The 18,767-nt window shown below is 36.5% G+C and overlaps 1 protein-coding gene across 1 annotated transcript; it reads right to left on the reverse strand.

Moving 5' to 3' along the window:
• Window positions 1–2,089: 2,089 nt before the first annotated feature.
• Window positions 2,090–4,049, reverse strand: LOC112495863 (uncharacterized). The gene is made up of 2 exons (XM_025092694.2): window positions 3,877–4,049; window positions 2,090–3,472 (listed from the first exon to the last, which is right to left on the reverse strand). The coding sequence occupies exon 2, from the start codon at window positions 3,461–3,463 to the stop codon at window positions 2,114–2,116; it is 1,350 nt and encodes a 449-aa protein (XP_024948462.2). The 5' UTR covers window positions 3,464–3,472; window positions 3,877–4,049; the 3' UTR covers window positions 2,090–2,113.
• Between the last annotated feature and the right edge of the window lie 14,718 nt (window positions 4,050–18,767).

Here is an 18,767-nt window from a genome sequence, read left to right on the forward strand (position 1 = left end):
GAAAATGCTAATAACATCCTAATGGACCCTATTCTAGCTACAGTTGAAAATGTCTCATCAAAATCAATTTCTTCTTGGTTGTAACATTGAGCTACTAATCTAACCTTGGTGTTCCGGTTTAGGAATTAATTCCCACACATTGTTTCTCTCAATTTGATTGAACTCCTCTTGAATTGTCATAATCCAAGATTCATTGTTTTTCGCATCCAAAAAGGATATTGGTTCGATTTAAGAAATGAATGCAGCATGCTCACAAGTATTTCTAAATGATAATCTAGTAGTTATTCCTCTAGAAGGATCACCTAAGATCAAATCTTCCGGGTGAGAAGAAACATACCTCTACTCCTTAGGGAGTGTTTGAGAAGTACCTTCATTTTGCTCCGCATTTGTTTCTTCATGTTGCTCCTCTTGATGTGCAGGTGGTGCATCCTCTTATTTGTCATCATCAATAACAACTTTCTCCATAGAGGAAGGGTTAGACTCATCAAACGTAACATGTATAGATTGTTCCACAACTAAGCATTGCTTGAGTTTGAATACCTAAGAAAGATGCCAACATCAAATTTTGGATCAAATTTACCAAAATTATCTTTTGGGTTTTCTATCTTTCCAAAGCTCATAGGGAGTTTTATTGAGAGTAGGTCTTATCAACACACAATTAAAACATAGCATGCGGTGTTGACGGCTTCGGCCCAAATGTATTTTGGTAAAGCATTATCATTTAACATGCCATTTCTTGAATAGACCTATTCTTTCTCTCAACAACCCCATTTTGTTGTAGTGTCCTAGGTGACGAGGATTGATGTTCAATGCCAAACTCATTACAAAAATATTCAAATGCATGATTTTCAATTTCTCCTCCATGATTACTTCTAATGCATGGAATACCATAACCTTTTTCATTTTCATTCTTTTTACAAAACAATTTAAAAGCATCAAAGGGCATCATCCTTATTGGCTAAGAATAATACCCATGTGCACTTAAGCTAGCATATCTAAAAGGTCCAAATAAGTCTATATGAAGTAGTTGAAGTGGTTTTGAAGTGGAAACATGATTTTTATTTATAAAAGAGGTTTTGATTTGTTTACCAAATTGGCATGCTTCACAAATTCTATCTTTTTGAAAACCAATTTTCGGAAGACCTTTAACCAAATCATTTTTGGAAATCTTTGAAATTAAATCCATGCTTGCATGTCCTAGTCTTCTATGTCGTAGCCAATCATCATCATGCAATACGAAAAAGCATTTATCATGGGTAGATGAACACTCTATCTCAATGGTATAAACATTACAACATCTATTTCCAACAAACAAAACTTTGTTGTCACATACATTCTCAATAACACATCTAGTTTTATCAAAAATAACTTTATAACCTTTATCACATAATTGACTAATACTAATCAAGTTGTGTTTTAAATTTTCAACCAAACATACATTTTCAATGAGAGTTGTGGAAAATTTACCGATATTACCAATTTTGAGAATCTTTCCCTTTGAATTGTCTCCAAAGGAAACATCTCTACCATTTTCGATCTTGGTAAAACTTAAGAACCATGTACAATTTCCAATCATATGCCTTAAGCAACCACTGTCAAGTACCATTTATTCTTCTTCTTCTTTAAACCTTGCAAAGGAAATCTCAAGTCTTAAGTACTCAAACCTTTGTGGGTCCTTGAGTGTTAGCAATGGTTCCTTTTGGAACCCAAACACATTTTATTCCATAATATGCATTTTTAACTGGACATCTATACTTTATGTGACCATCTCGGTTGCAATAGTGGCATACAACTTAATTGTTAATGGAGGTACTCTTCACAAAGTAATTTTTATAATATTTTTGTTTCAAATTTGATTTATAGCCAATGCCTCCCTTGTCAAACACACATTTTTGTGAATTAAGCAATTTATCCAACATCTTTTGCCCATTTGTAAACTTTAAGACTCACTAAGTTCAATATTCTTTTTTCTTAAGCATCTCATTTTCCTTTTTCAAATCATCTACATGTGATTCTATATGTTCATATGAAGTGCTAGGTTTCTCATTTGATAATGCAACTCTTGATACGAATCCCACAATGAAACTTTCAATCCTACACTTAATTTGTAGTTTCAACTTCCCAAGAAAGTTCTAAACAGATTTATGGCAAACAAAAACCTTGTGCTAGCTACATTAGTACAACTTCCTCCATCAATTATCATACTACATACCTTATCTTTGATGTGGCATCTAGTATGAAAGATGTTATCACGTTGTACCTCCGCATCCTCTTTAACTTGCATGTTGAGAGCACGCCTAGCAACCATCAACTTACCATCAACTAGATATTCTACACCATCATTAGCATCCTCCAAAGGTGGCATAGGATCATCATCTGATTCACTCTCGGTTTCAACATCACCATCATCCCTCAAGATCATTACTCTTTTATTTGGGCATTGAGATGCAATATGACTTGTCCCCAAACATTTAAAACACTTAATATCTCTATTTCTAGAGTGTTGGGAATCAGATTTACCTTTACTTTGGTTGCCTCCCTCTTTATGATCCTTGATTGGCTCAATCTTAGGCTTTGAAACAACCTTTTCATCTTTGCTCCATTTTGACTTCCGTGAGGAAGATGAACCCAAATTGGTTCTAGTGGAACCTTTCTTTTTCAATTGTCGTTCCACTTTCATGGCCATGTGAACCATGTCTTCCAACTCAACATAGTGCTGCAAGTCAACCACATTAGCAATATCTTGATTTAACCCATGTAAAAATCTTGCCATAGTGGCCTCTCGTTCTTCTTCAATGTTGGCTCGAATCATGATTATTTCCATCTCCTTGAGGTAATCTTCCACACTTCTAGAACCTTGTGTAAGACTTTGAAGCCTTTGGTGCAGCTCCCTATAATAATGACTAGGAACAAATCTCCTCCTCATAATGGCCTTCATCTCCTCCCAAGTGTTTATAGGCCTTTCACGATTTCGTCTCCTACTCAAAACAAGTTGATCCCACCAAATAATAGCATAATCAGTAAATTCAACAGCAGCTAGTTTTACCTTTTTCTCCTCAGAGTAGTTGTGGCAATCAAATACTAGCTCCACCTTTTTTTCCCACTCTAAATAAGCTTCCGGATCATGTTTACCTTGAAAAGAAGGAATTTTCAGTTTTATACTCCCCAAATCACGATCTATACGTCTTGCCCTTCTATTATCTCTTCCACGCATGTCAACGGTGGCCTGGTCATCAAAATCATCTACGTCATCGCCATCTTCTTCTCCCATGACAGCACGCCCTTGATTACCTCTTACATTAGGAGCTATTGGTTGTTGCCCCCTTTGTAGATTGGCTATGGCAGTGTCTTGCCTCTCCAATTTGTCACAGATCTCTCCAAACATCAGATTCATGTGCTCAAATTGTTGTTGCTTGGCTTTGAGCATGATTGATTGGTCTATAGCTTCTTGATCTTTTGACATATTTGTGATCTGAAAAAAAAAATTGTTAGCAAAAAGACCTCACAACACTCCCTCACGTATTTCACTCAATTTTGATGTCACTTAACTCTCGTGTTTAACACACAAATTGCCTTTTACCACACTTAATTCTCTCTTTCAGTTCTTTATTGAACTAAATAAACAAAATCAAGAAAAAAAAAACCCAAGTGGCACACCAAATATGACAATCCAGCACACTAACAAAGAAAAGAAATTAAGAGGACACAAAGAATGAAAAGGAAATTGAAGAAAGGAAAGCAAGCAAGCAAAGCAACACAATTGATATGTGTAAACTATGAAAGTAGAAATACTTGACTCTTTTTTTGTAATCCTTTTTTTTTGTACGTTTTTTTTTCTTTTTTTTTTGAAAATCAAAATAAATAAGACATTCAAACCTGATTAGAAACTAGCTCTGATACCAAATGATACGAATCCCACAATGAAACTTTCAATCCTACACTTAATTTGTAGTTTCAACTTCCCAAGAAAGTTCTAAACAGATTTATGGCAAACAAAAACCTTGACCCAATGCTTAAGAAAACATGAACCAAAGGTATAGAGAAGGGTATTGACGCCACACAAGAAAAAGATGAGAGGGTGAGTGATAAGTCTAAATTTGGAACACCACAAGAATGTAAATTCTTGATAAGTTCACTAGTTCTCAAAAGAACCAAAGAAAGAATAATCTTTCAAATTCAAAATAACATTAATCTCCTTACATACCAAGGTTGCTGAATTTAAATAGGCTAAAAGGAACCCAAGATCCTAAAAATACAAATGGAAACATTGGAACAACCCTCCAAGTAAGTTTGTCAAAAGATGTTTCAAAAGTCTTCACCAACCCACCATGATCAATGCTATCTTTGACAAACTTAATGCTAGCCTACCATAATTAATGCTATCATTGACAAACTTAATGTTAGCCCACCATCATTGATGGTAGACTTACCTTACACATTGACAAGCTTGAAACAAAACAAACAAATAAGTTGAAAAACAAAGGATTCGTTGAAAATCCCAAGTCTGAACAAGCTGTAAAGAATTGGTCATAACTCCTTCTAGAGAACTCCAAATCCAGCTCTGTAAAATTTATTGGAAAGCTAACTTAATTATCTTTCCAACGGTATATAGCTTGCATTTTAATTCTGGCTCAATCAATACATTTTTTATTCCGAATTTGACCTTTCTGCATTTGATACAACTTGTGTATTTGGCTGCCCAATGACTTGAATAATGCCCACAATGCCTTGTCTTCTCTTCAAGCCCAATTCATGATGTCTTGCATCTTGAATTGCATTTTCAATCCATATTTTCTCAATTAATCCATTTAAAGCAGCTTGCATCTTTTTGGCTCTTGCTCTTGTAATTGGGCCTCCATGAATGTGCAAAGGATCACTTGAAGTTTTAATGGTCCCTTGATGGTTCTCATCAACTCTATCATGCAATGTTTTATTCTCTAATTCTAGGCATGTAATCTTTGCACTCAGAGATTCATTTTTATTTGTGAGCTCTACCATTTTCTTTTTAAGACATCCAATCATCATGCAATTCCTTAAAAGCAATCATATAATTCATCATAGGTAGGATCACTTACTTCCTCATGTTCATCAAACGATTCATCTCCAATCGCTATGAGAACTAGATTTAACATCTCTTGTTGCTCTTCATCATCATTTGTTTCTTCATCACTGTCATCCCACGTTACTACCATTGCCTTCTTCTTGAGCTTGTTGAGAAGAGGACACTCCAATTGTATGTGTCCAGGCTTTTTACACTCATAACAAGTGATTGGCTCCTTCTTCTCCTTTTGGTTCTTGTAGTTTCTGAATCTTCTTTGCTGAACCTCCTGGCCATCATAACCATGTCTTCATTATCAAACTCGCTTTCCTCATCACTCTCATGTTTCAATGCTTTTCTTCTTCTTTTCCTCATAAAAAATAAGAGAACTACTCATCAATAGATAAGGTGTTTAAATCCTTAGCTTTCTCTATGGCAGTTCTCTTAGGTCTCCATTCAGTTGGTAAAGACCTAATGATCTTCTTAACCTTTTTGCTATTTGAAAAGGTTTTTCTTAGGGCTCCTAATGTATTTACAATATCCATAAACCTAGTATACATGAATTAAAGACTTTCATTTTGTTCCATTTAGAACAATTCATATTGTCTGGTGTATCTATTAATCTTAGACTCTTTGACCTGGTTTGTGCCCTCATATACAACTTCAAGTTTGTTCCAAATTTCTTGAGCACTTTCACAACTAGACACTCTATGGAACTCTTTCTTATCAAGTGGACAAACAAAGCATTCATAGCCTTGGAGTTTAGAGACAACTTTTTTCTTTTATGTCTCACTCCATTGACTTGATGATTTGGGGATATCTTCCCTTTTTCATTTTTGGTAACAGGCACAAATGGGCAATCATTAAAAATTTCCCAAATTTCGTAATCTAAATTCTGCAAATAAATTCTCATCCTAGTTTTCCAGTAAGGGCAGTCATTTTAATAAAAAAATAAAGGTCTAATGGTTGATTAACCTTCCCTAAATGTGGAATCAAGTCAAGAGGGGGTGAATTAGGATTTAAGCAACTAAAACTTAATGCAATTTAAACAAAACAATCAAATTCAAAATAGACAAATTAATGTACAATGAAAAATAAAGAGATAAGGTAAGAGAGAGCAAACACGCGATTTTTATGTGGTTCGGCCAACCGTGCTAACGTTCATGCCTCCAAGCTCACCGAGCTTGAGAATTTCACTAAGCTAGCCTCCAAGGCTTCAACAACGCTTACAACTAACTTCCACATATGAAACGTGATGTTGTCCAGTGGTATCAGAGCCAAACGAACATTTTCAAGAGGTGGTATCATGGTTTAAGTTCTCAAGTATTATTATTCAACACCTACAAGAAACTCTATCAAAAATGGCATCTTCCTCTTCTTCATCAAAAATAGCTTCAACAAAATCCTCTCCTATTTCTCTCTCTTCTACTCTTTCTTTACCTCGTTCTTGTTCAAAACATGTAGCCTCAAAAATAGAAAATCTTGTTGAATACTCTTATATCCCTGAATCTGCTCAGATTAATGAATCTTAGTTCCCTGTTATGAGTCCATATCATCTTTACAAACAAAAAACTTCCTTCACTCGGAGTATCCAAACCCTGATCTTCACAAAAGACCTCTTCATAAAGAATACATCCAGTCTTCACGACTAGATCAGTGTGCTCTTTAAGCCTCTCAAAGTGAGCAATATGTCACTATGGATATACCAACAGATCTCGTAACCAACTGGAAACGAGAAGGGTATACACACCTCCATTTAGGTGGTGTCAGGCTTATCCTCACCTTACATGGCAGAAAAGGCTTACCCGTCACAGCCAGAATTGCCCTCCTTGACACAAGGTTCAAACAGTATCAACATGCTGTCATTGGCACTGTTTTGACCACACTCCATGCTGGAAGTGTCTTGTTAACCTTCTACCCAAATTTCAACATGTCCCTAGAAGATCCCAACCTTCCAACAACATTGAAAGTCCAAATCCAGCTCCAAGGAGCAGAACAAACATCCACTTCTAAAATAGCCACTATCCATCACCAGATAGTGAATCGATTGCAAAATCATGCGCTAGATCTCCCAACTGTACAAACAACCAGTGATGCACTGATGATTCTTGTAGACATAGATACAATTCCAACCATTATCCAAATCCCCAAACAAATTCAAAAGCAAGAGTTACTCCAACTCATGCCTTTGGAATGGCTTACCAACTATGAACAGTTCCACCAAAATTCAAAACCTATTCAGACGTCCCAGGCTGTTTTTGAAAAAAGACCAGACGGTCAGGTCAAAATGTCTTTTCAGCCTGTAGACAAGCCAAATCTAGATCCTCCACGGCTCTCCTATACTGCTATGATTGCAGCAGTTTCCACTGGACAAGAGTCAAGCCTTCCAATCTATGGGTTTTCCTCAGAAGGCTATCCAGTATACCCTGACAAAGTCAACGGTCATTTCTTATGGGATGTTCCAGAAGCCCATATGTGTAATCCAGATTGTCCCTGTTTGGATGACATAGATGATGATGAAGACGTTGAAATCATGAGATGAAGGCGACAGAGAAAAAAAAGCCTTCTACTCCTAAAACTCCGTGTCGACCCTATTCTTCAAGACCACCAGATGATCCAGAGTCAGATCAACCTTTACCCATCTACAAAAAAGCACTCAGGCAACTCCAATGAGAGTCCTCATCTAAGCCTGTCCCAGTCCAACCAAAAATCAAGTCATGCTTGATGTTTTCATCCTCTAGCTAATCTTACCAAGAACCCTCAAACTAAAGTTGTTTCTCAACCCTATGTCCAATCACCAATCACAACCTCTGGAGCACCAGAAGCACCAAAGCAGTATGAAGTAGTTTTAAATTGGCAAACTCAAAATGCCAGTGCTCAAAACTAAGCTCGTCTCCATCTTGGTAAAAAGATTGACAAAGTGGCATCCCAGGTGTCACAAACAGAAACAAAGGTGGACACAATTACTTCCCGGCTTGAACAGATTTATTCAAATCTACATAACAAAATCTCTGAATTGGATATTGATCTCAGAACGATGATCAACAATCGTATTTGGGGTCCCGAATTTAACAAGAAAGAAGCAGAGATCAGACAGCTGAAAGTGAAACTAGCTAGAATTGATGCTGACAAAACATAACCTTCCCCTTTCACCAAAACCCAGTCCATACCTATACCAGCACCATTATGCACATCATATCAGCCATTTTACACTCCTTCTAAATAGTCAACCTATGATCAGTTCTTTGGTCTTTCCCATCTCCATTCCACCAACCCAAATCTTCCTCCAGTTTCACCACCAAAACCTACTCCACCAAGAAAGCCCAAATCAAAAGTCAAAATATCAAAACCTCCACCAAGGGAAGATCTTCAAATTCCAGAAGACTCTCCTAAAGCAACTCCTGAACCTCCAAAGAAAGATAAAGCCCCAACTTATCAATACCATTATCAGCAGATTAACTCTCAACATACTGACTCAGATGCAACCTCAGAAGAAAGTCTACCCTCCACAGAGACACTCAGTTCTTCTTAACAAACTTCTTCAGATTTCGAGTCTCAATATGCAGATATTTCTGGCCTTCTCATGGCCACAAAAATAGAAGATCCTAGTACATCCAGCCTGTTGTCGACACTCCTATTCCTGAGGCATCTTCTGATGATAATAATGATGACCAAGGCTCACACACAAAACCGGCTTCCTCTGACCCTCCGGTTTCTGCAAAGCCTTCCAAACCATCTTCTTCTCCATGGTTTACATTTGATGACATCCCTCGTCACAAATGGCAAACTCGGCATCAAGAATTTACTGCATGGATTCATGATGTACAAATGACAAGTCCTAATGCACAATCACAAAGTGTTCTCCGAGAGTTTTGTTCCAGATTCACCGGATCTCTATGAGATTGGTTTGAAAGTCTAGGTGAATACCGACAACTCCAATTGATTCAACTGAAGCATCTCGCAAAGAATATCACCAGATGAAATGTTGTTCTCTTAAACGACATCACCTGGAAATGCATTACAAAAGGATGAGCATGCTTTATTACAAACTGAATGGATTCAATGATCCATCTCTACAACATGTCTTTAGTGCATCTTTACCAACAGAGCTTCAGCCAGAGCTTCAAAGGCAACTAACAGCCTCTAATCTTGACATAGCAAATGTCTCCCTAGGAAAAATCTTTCAATTAACCTTGCTATGCCTTGATAAGATCTGTAAGCAAAAATATTTCTTCAAAGACCTGATCAAACACAAAGAACCCTTTGGCTCAGCCTATAAAAAACCCTACCTCAAAATCCAATGCAAAGATGATAAAAAATGCACTTGTTCAACCACCAAGAAGAAGCACTTCCAGAAACATTTCCACAAATCCTCCTGCAAAAAACCAAAGAAGCCTTACAGATTCTTTCGCAAAAAGGATCCTTCTCAGTTCAGAAAGAAGAAACACCATCACTACTTTATTTGCAAGAAGCACGGACATTTTGCCCGCAATTGCCCCAATAAGTCAACAAAAGCTGTTCGTCTCATTCAGCACCTACAGCAATCTTCTATCCTTTCTGACAACGACAAAGTTGAATCCATCTTCTCAGAACAATCCGAGAAAGATGATCAAATAGCCTTCATCCTTGCTGATTCAACAGATTCCGACCCAGATGACATTTCTGTGATCTCCACTATTCAAGAGATAAATCACATTCGTCCCAAACTTCCAAGTCCTTCAGTAAAAATTTTAGTCATCCCTTCTAAATTTCATAAACCTATCTCAGTCATTGGTTTCCTTGATATTGGCGCACAACGCAGTATGCTCCATCCTCGAATCCTTCCTCCAGATTATTGGGAACACCATACTGAATACATCAGAGCCGCCAATGGCAAGATTTTTGAAACTTCTCTCATTACCAAAAAACCCATTGTTATCCAGTTCTTCCCCAACTGTAGTATTTGGCAAAAAATTGTTGGTTCAGAGTTACCAGACAAAGATCTCCTTCTAGGATTTGATATCCTCCAACTGGTAAAAAACCTCTTCATTACACCAACATGCATTAGATTCAAGCAAATGTTTATGCCATATACAGATGTTCTCCATCTGTATACATTGTCAGATACAACTCCTCCTTATACCTCCATTTCCCAAAAGTTCCTTGAACTTTGTCTTGAAAATCACTCTTAATTTACTCATCCATCCCCACTTTGGAAAAATAACCATTTTTTCATTCATCTTCCTTTCAAACTTAATGAAGATGTTAATCCCACCAAAGCTACCCATCCAAGTATGCCTCCTTCTGATCTCTCTCTCGCCAAGCAAGAATGTACTCAATTAATTCGGCAAGGTCTCATAGAACCTACTATTTCAAATTGGGCTTGTCAAGCCTTCTATGTTGAAAAATGATCTGAATTAGTTCGTGGCAAAAAGAGATTAGTCATTGATTACCAGCCACTTAATGATTTCCTTAAAGATGATAAATTTCCTCTTCCAAAGATCCAGTCCCTATTCATTCATCTTCAAGGTGCAAAAGCATTTTCAAAGTTTGATCTCAAAGTTGGTTTTTGGCAACTTGGTATTTCTCTAGAAGACCGTCCCAAAATAGCCTTCTGTATCCCTGATGCTCATTATCAGTAGACAGTTCTACATTTCGATCTGAAAGTTGCTCAATCCTTATTTCAAAAAGCAATGGTTAAGATCTTCTTTCCGATCCTCCATCATGCTTTGATCTACATTGATGACATCCTGTTGTTTTCCCATGACCACCAAACACATCAATAACTCCTTTCAGATTTCCTAGAAATCATGCAGACACATGGCATCATGCTTTCTGAAAAGAAAAGCAGCATAGGAAAGGAATCTATTGACTTTCTTGGCATGGTCTTAAAAGATGGCCACTACCATCCAGGACCACACATTGCAGCAGAATTATTAAAGTTTCCAGACATTGATTTTACTAGAAAGCAAATTCAACAGTTCCTTGGAATTGTTAATTATGTTAGAGACTTTATTCCTAAAGTTGCGGTCCACACTAGTCAGTTATCAGGCATGCTCAAAAAGACGGCTCCACCATGGGGTCCAGATCAGACAGAAGCTATAAAGTAGCTTAAAAAGATAGCCCAGTCACCTCCTCCACTGAAAATTCCCACTACCAGCCAACGTATTCTCTAGACAGATGCTAGTGATGACTTTTGGAGTGCTATCCTCCTAGAAAAGATTGGTGACTCAGAGTTCTATTGCACTCATGCAAGTGGACAGTTCAAAGACTCAGAAAAGAATTACCACGTCATTTACAAGGAAATTCTTGCAGTCAAATATGGAATCAAGAAGTTTGAATTCCGCCTTATCAGCCACAATTTCCTCATCAGAATGGACAACAGTTCTTATCCAAGGATCTTTGACTTCAAGAACAAATTGCTTCCTGAAAAGCAATTGCTCAACTTAAAGACATGGTTTGCAAAGTATGACTACATGGTCCAACACATTAAAGGTAATAAAAATCTTAACCTTGATTTCCTCACCCGACCATCTATAAAAAGCCCTGTTCTCATCTCTTCCATCAAAAGCATCCCAATTATAGCCATGTATCGATCACTCCCCTTCAAAGCTCTTACCCAAAAAGCTTTTCCTTTAAACCTCACTTTAAACATGTTAAGTCTAGAGTTTTACCCCATGGATTGTATAACCCTCTACCCGTACCTAGTAAACCTTGGGTTGATATTTCTATGGACTTTGTTTTGGGTTTACCTAGGTCAAAAAGGGGAAAGGATTCTGTTTTTGTTGTTGTTGATAAGTTTTCAAAGAAGGCACATTTCATTCCATGTTACAAAACTGATGATGCAACAAATATAGCTAATTTATTTTTCAAGGAAATAGTCACTTTTGGAAAACTTTGTGGGGTAAGTTGGGTACTAAACTTTTGTTTTCTACTACTTCTCATCCACAAACTGAGGTTGTAAATAGAACTCTGTCTACTTTGTTGCGTGCCATAATTCAAAAGAACTTGAAAACTTGGGAAGAATGTTTGCCACATGTTGAATTTGCTTACAATAGAACTGTCCATTCAGCTACTAAATTTTTACCATTTGAGATTGTATATGGTTTTAATCCATTAACTCCTTTAGATTTATTACCTTTACCTATTGATGAGCGTGTTAGTATGGATGGTAAAAAGAAAGCTGAATTTGTCAAGCAATTGCATGAGAGAACGCGACAACACATAGAAAAGAGAACTGAACAATATGCTACTCAAGCCAACAAAGGACGTAAGCAAGTGGTTTTTCAGCCTGGAGATTGGGTGTGGGTGCATATGAGAAAGGAGAGGTTCCCAGCACAAAGGTGTTCCAAGTTGCTTCCAAGGGCAGATGGTCCATTTCAAGTGGTTGCACGGATCAATGATAATGCCTACAAATTGGATCTACCTGGTGAGTATAATGTAATTGTTACTTTTAATGTTTCTGATCTTTCTCCTTTCGATGTAGGTGAAGATTCGAGGACGAATCCTTTTGAAGAGAGGGGGAATGATGAGAACCATCAAGGGAATACCATTAAAGCTTCAAGTGATCCTTTGCACATTCATGGAGGCCCAATTACAAGAGCTAAAGCCAAAAAGATGCAAGCTGCATTAAATGGATTAATTGAGAAAATATGGATTGAAAATGCAATTCAAGATGTAAGACATCATGAATTGGGCTTGGAGAGAAGACAAGGCATTGTGGGCATTATTCAAGCTATTGGGCAGCCAAATACACAATTTGGATCAAATACAGAAAGGGAAAAATTCAGAATAAATCTGGTATTGATTGAGCTAGAATTAATGTGCAAGCTATATACCGTTGGAAAGCTAATTAAGTTAGCTTTCCAATGCATTTTATAGAGCTGGACTTGGAGTTCTCTAGAAGGAGTTATGATCAATTTATTACAGCTTGTTCAGGCTTGGGAATTCAAACAACTCCTTTGATTATTCAACTTCATTTATTTTTTTTGTGTCAAGTTTATCGATGTGTTAGGTAAGTCTACCATTGATGATGGTGGGCTAGCATTATGTTTGTCAATGCTAACATTAATAATGGTGGGTTGGTGAAGGCTTTTAAAGCACCCTTTGACAAACCTATACTTGGAGGGTTGTTCCAATTTTTCCATTTGTATTTTTAGGATCTTGGGTTTCTTTTAGCCTATTTAAACTCAGCAACCTTACTATGTATGACAATTAAGAGATTAATGTTATTTGAATTTGAAAGATTATTCTTTCTTTGGTTCTTTTGAGAACTAGTGAACTTATCAAGAATTTGCATTCTTGTGGCGTTCCAAATTTAGACTTATCAGTCACCTTCTCATCTATTTCTTGAGTGTGGCGTCAATATCATTCTCTATACCTTTGGTTCATGCTTTTCTTGAGCATGGGTCAAGGTTTTGTTTGTCATAAATCTGTTTAGAACTTTCTTGGGAAGTTGAAACTACAATTTAAGTGTGAGTCTCAAAGTTTCATTACGGGATTTCGTATCACCCATGATTTTACCAATTTGGACCTTTGAAGATCTTATTAACCACCTGCTAGTAGGTTTCCCACGTAATCTTCAATCCAAAGGGCATCGTTTTATAGCAGTGCAGCCCCCTATTGGTGATAAAAGAGGTTTTTTCTTGCCTACATCATACATATTACTTTAGTTATAGTCTGAAAAGGCATCCATGAAGCTCAACATTTCATGTCAGAAGGTTACTTTAACTAGCTAATCTACCCTAAAGAGAGGGAAATTATCTTTCAAGCCGACTTTGTTTGAATTTGGGAAATCAACACGCATGCACCATTTTCATTGGATTTCTTGACCAGAACAATGTTGGAAACTCAATCTCAATAGGTGGCCTCCCATATAAATTTGGCCCACAATAAAAGCTCTACATATGCCTCAATAGCTTCGTACCTCGCCTCGTTGAAGACTTTTTTCTTTTACTTTACTAGTTTGTTATACGGATCCATATTAAGTTTATGGCAGGATACCTCTATCTCAATGCCTAACACATCTTCAAGTGACAATGCGAATACATCACTTAATTCTTACAAAAAAGTGATAATTTGCTCCTTAATATCCTCTGCCAGATGGGAGCAATCTTGACAACTTTGAAGAGGTCATTCTTTCTTGTTGGAATTAAAAGGTAGTCTATTACTGGCATTCCCCCCTTTTTTTTTTCTTGTAGATCCGTAGATCTAATGGTAGCTCAATCAATTATGTAGTCTCATGGCGATTATCGTTAACCAGAATATGTGAGAGAGTGGTAGAGTTTACCTCTATGTAGGTAACCTCACTTGGAATTGGCTTGAAACTCAATATTATAACCTTTTTTTTGGGCTTCTTTCTGGCATTCATGTTTTGCCTAATTACAACATGCTCGTCATTTTAAAAGCTAGATCGACAGATTCCAGGTGCTTCTTGGAGAGAAAAATGGTGATTTGCTCATTGGATACTATCTGGTAGTTAACCTTTGTTGTTGCGGCGTAATACTGGTAGGCAATCTACTGGTTTCCCTTAATGGTGATCACAAATTTCGAGTTGGTATTTCATAGCAAGGTAACGTATAGAAACAACTGCCTTAGTAGTCACTAAGAATTGTCAATCCAAAATGATGTTCGTGGGTGGTCTATCACCAAGAAATTAACCATATAGGCCACCTTGTGAGGGGTTTTACACAGTGAAATAGGTAGGGTAACTATCCCCTTGGGCACAATAATGTCACTAACATGGACTCAAGTGTGAGATAATTTAGTATGTCCTTAAAGATGATATACACTTAACTTCCCATGTCTACTAAAGTCCAAGCTACTCTATTTGCTCTAATCTTTAAGGTGATCACCAAAGCATCATCATCGGGATAGACAATATCCTCTGTATCTTGCTTAGTAAACACAATGGGTACTAGGTGTTGAGATGCTGAAGGTAAGCTCCAACTAGTGGTGTTAACCTCTTTCACAACAACAATGTTCTTCCCATGAGTTTTGATTGATCGTCTGAGACTCCCAACAAGAGTAGCTCCCTAGATATCTTACCAACATAAGTACAATTTTTTAGCACACAAGGTTCACTTTCATCAGAACTCCTCTCTTGGTGCTTTTTCCCCTTAACTTTATCTATAGATTTTTTATCATCTCTCATCCCAACCATAAAATTTTTCAAATACCCGTTAATAATTAATGCCTTTTTTTTCCGCAACTGAAAACATTCGACAATGTTGTGGCCAAAGGGATTTAACAGACCATTATCGCAAATATGAGAAGGCTTCAACAGACCATTATCGCAAATATGTTAGAAGACTTGCCCCAGGGATTTATTTAATAAGTGATAAGAGTCATACTGCAATTTCTCAAGTAGCTTTTCTCTCCCACAATGCTCCATCCGAGAAGGTAGAGGAATTCTAGGCATATGCTAGTGGTGAACTCCTCGACCTGACCCCTAGGCTGTTGGGTTTAGTGCACAAGAGGTATTTTGTTTGGGTTTAGCTCTGGTCCCTTAGAGCTATCCTTACCCTTACTGCTACTGAGCTTATCCTTTTAGAGCTTAAGTTGACCCTTGTCTTCATACTCAATTTGTTGTGGGGCACTGGTTGGCTTTTAAAAAGACCACCAGAGCTTCTCTCTACAGAGATGTTTTGTAAAATGTGCCGGATTTCTCTTATGACTAAAGGCTCTAGTGAGAAGGACTTCTTAGAGGAAGCAATTGAAAAAAGAGACTAGCGATTCTGTCTTGCTTACTTGATAAAAGCCAACTTAAAAGAGGATTTCTCCTTATGAGAGGCATAACTAAACTCCTAAATGAACATGGAGAGTAACTTGTCGATGCTAGTTATGCTTCTTGATTTGAGAGATCAAACCAAGACTTGGTTCAATCTCGTGAGAGTATGTGTAAACATTTGGCAAATAGCCTGCTCCCCGACTCATTTAATAAGCACTTGATCCCAGTATAACTCAGCATATTTAGTGGGGTCGAAGGGACCTTATATTGTAAATCCTCAAGTATTTTTAGGTCAATAAGACAGAAAGCCTGGAGAATTTCTATGTTGAATGGCGACTGAAGAACGATTGGCATTTGATCTGTGGCAATAGAGCTATCCTTCTGAAGGAGTTTACATACTTGTTCCTTCAAAGAAGACATTTTGTCAAGATTTCTTGATGTATCCTCTTGTTTCCAGAGTATCCTTATGATTAGAAGATCTTTTAGTGTTGAGCTTATCTCGTAAATCTGGAGCTGGCAATTTGCCATGTTTTCAAATTCTACTGTTGCTAGATTGGTTGTTATCAATGGATATTTCATCATCAGAATAAACCAACTACGTCTATGATCTGGTGGTGGCAGGGTTGAACTGCTTGCTTACAACAAGTGCCTTTTGTTGTTGCGCAGCTAGCTTTTCACCTAAGGTCTATATTAGGGCTTGTTTATTGGGGCCATCATCTAGGCTTTGAACTTGCAAACCTATGACATGATAAATCTTGTCGGCAAACTCATCAAAGTGCATTTTAATGATAAACGTATCATCATAGTGGACACCGATCGAGGTTTTTATAAACTTTTCCTTATTTGTTCTCATCATCTTCTTAACAAGTTCAACAATGGGCTCATTGTCGTATCCTTCATTTCGCTCCATGATAGCTTGATTGTTGTCGGAGGAATGATCATCATCCATGTTGCTTCAAACACTAAACAAAATAACTTGGCAACTGTTGTGGAACTTTTTGTCGCACTTGCCACCGAGATAACGCCAATTGTTTGTGTTGTTTTTAGCTTGACCTACCAACCAATAAAAAAAAAGAATAAATGTTGGAGGTTGCCTAGCTATGTTTGAGAGTATAAATAAAGAGGGGGAGCAATCTGAGGAGAAAATAAGGTTCAGTGCCACTAAGTTCGAAACAAAAAACTACTGCAAAATAGAGCTAGAGGCTAAGGACAAAAGGGACCTCAAAGCTATAAACAATGGAGGATAAATTGAGAAAAGGAAAAAGATGACTAGAGTGTGAGGTAATGGAATGTTGTTGTCACCGTTAGAATGAACCTTGATGTTTTATGGAGTGTGCTTAAGGGTAATTTGGTAATTTTGTACATGTGGCACCTAATTAATGGCTACCCTCCCTCAGGTGAGGGCATTTGCATAACTGCATTTGCATAAGGAAACCGCCAAAAAACCCTTTTGTCCCCATGCTTTATACATGTGGCATTCCTTTCAGCTTGTGGTCCTACTCATTGGACCACTGTAGAGGGTAGCTAACATGGCGCTTGTTCATTGGCATAACTATGGAATCTCTGTCACTATTGGTTCCTTGTATTTAGCCAAAGGTGATATATTTTTTATTTTACAAATGACGGCGTGCATTGTTCACGTGTGCTCTTAACAATAGAAATTTCGAGTACCAATTATGCCCTTCGAAATCACGTCTTTGTGGAATTTCACTTTCTGTGAAGAGCTTAACTCATAGCCTTCCTTTGACTATCTTATTACTCTGTTCAAATTGTTGTGGTTTCTGTTGTTTGACTCCCTTTTGCCATGTGTCATCACACATTGGTCCATATTTGCTTCCATAATTCCCCCAAACAATTTCAATTATGTTTAATTAAAAACTAATAGTTTGAATAAGGTGAAACTCTCAGTAGAAAAATATGATTCAATTAAATTCTATTTTTATTTATATGAATTAAATTATTTTCTATTTAATTTATTCATATTTTATACTTTGAAATTTTGATTTGTTAAGAGAGTTTGGTACTATAAATTCTTAATATTTTAGTATAAAGTATGGTAAAATAATATTTTAACTTATTGTAGACAAACTGAATTTTGATACACTAAGCACTTAACCCATAATAAAACTAATGGGCAAATAATGATAATTTATACAATTAATCTTTTGGGCAATAAAAAATAAAAGAATTTATTAAATTATATATACTACTAAGAGTGGATCCATAACTCAAACTAATTTATTTTCATAATTTCACTGAAATTAAATAGTATTTATTTAAATTATATTTTTAGTTTATAGATAACTAAAGGAAATTATCAAATTAAATTTTTTCCCTGTGGAACAACCTCATACTCATCGAGTTATATTATAACAAGACATTTTTATACTTAGAAATTATAAATCACTTTTGAGTCGTATCAATATTTATTAGTATTTAGAAAAATACTAAATATAAAATTTTTAAATTTTAGAAATTTAACATTATATTTTAGTATAAATGTTAAAAAACATCATAATTCTTCGTAAAGATCAAAGCTTATGGCCATAACTTTTCAGCAATACAATATTTATTTTTCAACATTTTTTTAATATATAACATGTGAAATAAAGACCAAATCAAATCATTTAATCAAATAATTTGTGTATCAAATTTCACAGAGAAAACCTCCCATCAGCTTCAGCCACACACTTCTCAAACACAGAAAGTTTTACATCATTTACAACACAATGATTCTTTACATGTAGATAAGGTTCACATCAATGAATTTGTATATGACAAAGATCTAACTACTATACACAACTATTTCAATAGCAAGCAAATCTAAATTAGAGGACCTCGATTAGAAAATTATAACGGTTTCCAAATCATGAGAACCTCCTGAAACATCTCCAGCATCAATTGGGTCTGCTTGCTTGAAAAAGTTATTGATTTCATCTCTAACACCATATATCTTGCCAAAATCGAACAAACACATCAAGCATCCTTTTTTCAACTTGTTCAATTGATATAGGTATATAG

Source organism: Citrus sinensis, chromosome 6 (genome assembly GCF_022201045.2).
Source record: "Citrus sinensis cultivar Valencia sweet orange chromosome 6, DVS_A1.0, whole genome shotgun sequence".
Lineage (NCBI taxonomy): Eukaryota > Viridiplantae > Streptophyta > Magnoliopsida > Sapindales > Rutaceae > Citrus > Citrus sinensis.